Source organism: Egretta garzetta, unplaced genomic scaffold (assembly GCF_000687185.1).
Source record: "Egretta garzetta isolate BGI_Z169 unplaced genomic scaffold, ASM68718v1 scaffold52, whole genome shotgun sequence".
NCBI lineage: Eukaryota > Metazoa > Chordata > Aves > Pelecaniformes > Ardeidae > Egretta > Egretta garzetta.
In genome coordinates, this window is record NW_009258753.1 from 62,885 (window position 1) to 65,937 (window position 3,053).

Below are 3,053 nucleotides of genomic sequence, written 5' to 3' on the forward strand. Positions count from 1 at the left end.
ACTTGTCATTTAAGAGGAGAAAAAGATACTGGCAGAATGCTGTTAGCAGCACATCGCCAAGAGGGTAAACTTACCCTGATGCAATCGGAGCAATTCCCTTGGAATTAACTCCAGCTGGTCTGCAGCCAGCCCAGAGGAAATCTTTTGGGCTTCAGTTAGCAATAAACCTTGCAAACCATTACTCTTTCAAAGACTAAAATCGATAGCTGAGGATACCAGTCATATTTGGGGTTTTGCTTCTACTTGAGCCCCTAGGAGTCCAATATACACTTTAAATACATGCTGACGTGGTTAGGAGGGCTGGGCAGGATTTTCCTGCCTGCCACGCTTTTGCCAGAGACACCCCAAGCAAAGCCTGGGGCCGCACACCCAGCCTGAGCCCCAGCGTCCCCTTCCTTTGGCCACTCACCTCCTCTTCCTTCTGTTTCAGGGAGTTTTCGGCCTCAGAGATACTTTGATTTCATGCAAACTATTTATTGCTAGCAAAAGCAAAGCAGATGCCAACAGTTCCTCAGCCAGGGCCATGTCCTGCCTCTCCAGGCCAGCTTTGCCCTCGGCCGCTTCAAGCTGGCTCAAGCTTTGAGAGCTCGAGAGCTGCAGCCACAAAGGGCAGAGAGCGATGGGGCAGCCAAGGGGATCTGGAAGCCCCTGGGATGCAGCAGGGTCAGAGCAGCAGCTCCCCCGTGATCCCACATCCAACAGTGACGCTGATGCATCCACGCCCGACAGCAATGCCCATGCACCCCTCTACAAGCCTGCGACGGAGGGCAGAGCCCACCCGGGATCCTCCAGCACCCACAAGTACCCCAAGCACCCAGCCAACCCGCACTGCTCTGCTGCTCCCCACACAGCCCTAGTGCAGGGATGGTAGAGGAGGAGCCCAGCCCCCATCAGCCTTCCCCCAAACCGCATAAAAGGACCGTGCCACCTCCCTCGGCGGCTGGGCATGGCACAAGACAGGCACCGTAAAGCAAAAAGCAGACTTGCCAGCATCGCTGTATTTATTTTCCACTCCAAAGCAAGCCACGCCAATTTTACAGACACGCTCTCCAGGCAACCACCTGACATTAAGGCATTTTTTAAGACAATATAAAACATTTTCCCCAGCTGCAGCTCCCATCCCTGGGGCTGCCTTCACCCACAGCCTCAGCGCAGCGTCACCAGCTCTTCAGCAGAAGTGGGGTGAATGGCGACGGTGTTGTCCAGGTCAGCCTTGGTGGCCCCCATTTTGATGGCCACGGCAAAGCCCTGCAGCATTTCATCGCAGCCCAGCCCTTGCATGTGCAATCCTACCACCTTTGGGGAAGAAGGGAGATGGGCAGATGGGACCCAGCACTGGTAGAATCCAGGCTGAACGCAGGGCTTGGTGCTGGGGGAGCTGGATCCCAGCCCAAGACCCGATCCAAGCAGGTCAGAGCTGACCATGCAGGGACAAGAGGACAGCCAGCCATGGTCCCCGCCACCCCCCTGCAGCGCTCAGTGGTCCCCCCATGGTCCCCTCCCTGCACCTTCTCCTCCTTGCCAGCGCACACCAGCTTCATGACACACTTAACCTTCCTCTGGGTGACGGCGTGGTACAAGGGGGTGAAGGACGTGCTGTAGATCTTCACGTTCTCCCTCCCGTGCATGGCCACAGCTTCGTCTGCAGCAGAAGACACGGCACGGAGGTCAAGGGGATGCACCATATACATGAGGCATTTACAGAGAGGGAGCCAAAGCACATTCTGCAAGGCTCAGACCGCTTGCCAGAGGTCAGATAATTTTCTCCAGCACCAAACCAGCAGCTTTGAGCCACAATGTCCACAGCCTTTTCGCCACCCCCCTGCCCAACCCTGCCATGCCCCCTCCATCCTCACCTTCAGTGAGGCCCACAGTGCCGATGGGCGGGTGGCTGAAGACAACAGTGGGGATGTCGTGGTAGTCCAGCCGGGAGTCCTGTTTGCTTTCAAAGAGCCTGTGGGCCAGCTTTCTGCCAGCTGCGATGGCCACTGCAGGGAGGGGACAGGGAGCCTGAGCTGCGGGCACAGCGGGGCACCGAGGGGCTGGGGAGGGGGGCACAGCTGTGGTACCTGGGGTGAGGAGGGCTCTCCCGCAGACGTCCCCAACGGCGTAGACCCCTCTCCTGGTGGTGTTCTGGTACTCGTCCACCACCACATGGCCCTTGGCGTCCACCTGCACGCCCTGCCGTGGGAAACAGCAGATGCCTCGGCATGTGCCCCAGGAGGACAAGCAAAGCCCACGGGGGACCTGTGCCGGTGGCTGCCATGTTCCCAGCTGGAACCATCCTGCGGCAGGCTCTGGAGATCCATGGGATCCCCAGAGACCTGCAGGCATCCTCGCACCAGCGCAGAAGGGACGTGCTGCCATCTCACCACTTGGTCCAGGCACAGCTCCTCGGTGTTGGGCTCCCGCCCCACGGCCCACAGCAGGCAGTCAACATCCCGGATTACTCCCTCTGTTGGCTTGCGGCCAGGCACCGAGGAGGTCACTGTCACATCCAGCAGCCCACAGGGAGACTTTGTGACTGTCTTGACCTGCAGGGAACAACAGGAGCCACAGGGGAGAAGGTGCTGATGGCTTTTGCCTTGCAACAGGCCATGGCGGCCGCACTGCAGAACCAGGGATGCCACCAAAGCTGTGGCCTGGCAAGCAGTGCCCAAAACGCTGGCTTTCCCCCCAGCCCTGCCTGTCCAGGAGGGATGGGACAAGCCAGGGGGCTGCTCTGCACGCCTGTACCTGTGTGTGCTTCCAGACATCCACCCCGGTGTTCTCCAGCTCCTGGGTGCAGTTCGAGCTGATCATGGAGTCAAAGGTCCTCAGGACCTGGGCAGGGACCCACCAGCCCCATCAGATGAGGGTCCGCAGGCGAAGGCACCGCCTGGCAGCCCTCTCCACCAGCATTTCCCTGCACCCATGCCCCATCCAGGCCCAGATAGGTTTGTGGTGCTTCTGGTTAATGACAAAATTCTCCTCTGTTTTTCCTTTTTGGGTTGGTTTTTTTTGTTTGTTTGTTTTTTTGGTTTTTGGGGGGGGGGGGGGGGGGGTTTTTTGGG

At 58.6% G+C, this 3,053-nt stretch overlaps 1 protein-coding gene across 1 annotated transcript in view; it reads right to left on the bottom strand.

Moving 5' to 3' along the window:
* Positions 1-983: 983 nt before the first annotated feature.
* GSR (glutathione-disulfide reductase) overlaps positions 984-3,053 on the bottom strand; it is a gene marked incomplete at its 5' end in the record, with an annotated part of 5,537 nt that continues 3,467 nt past the window's right edge. Inside the window, 6 exons of the mRNA XM_035888813.1 lie at positions 984-1,296; positions 1,509-1,642; positions 1,857-1,988; positions 2,070-2,181; positions 2,373-2,534; positions 2,737-2,823. Of these exons, the coding sequence (XP_035744706.1) occupies positions 1,147-1,296; positions 1,509-1,642; positions 1,857-1,988; positions 2,070-2,181; positions 2,373-2,534; positions 2,737-2,823 (777 nt within the window). The remainder of the gene's footprint in view (positions 1,297-1,508; positions 1,643-1,856; positions 1,989-2,069; positions 2,182-2,372; positions 2,535-2,736; positions 2,824-3,053) is intronic.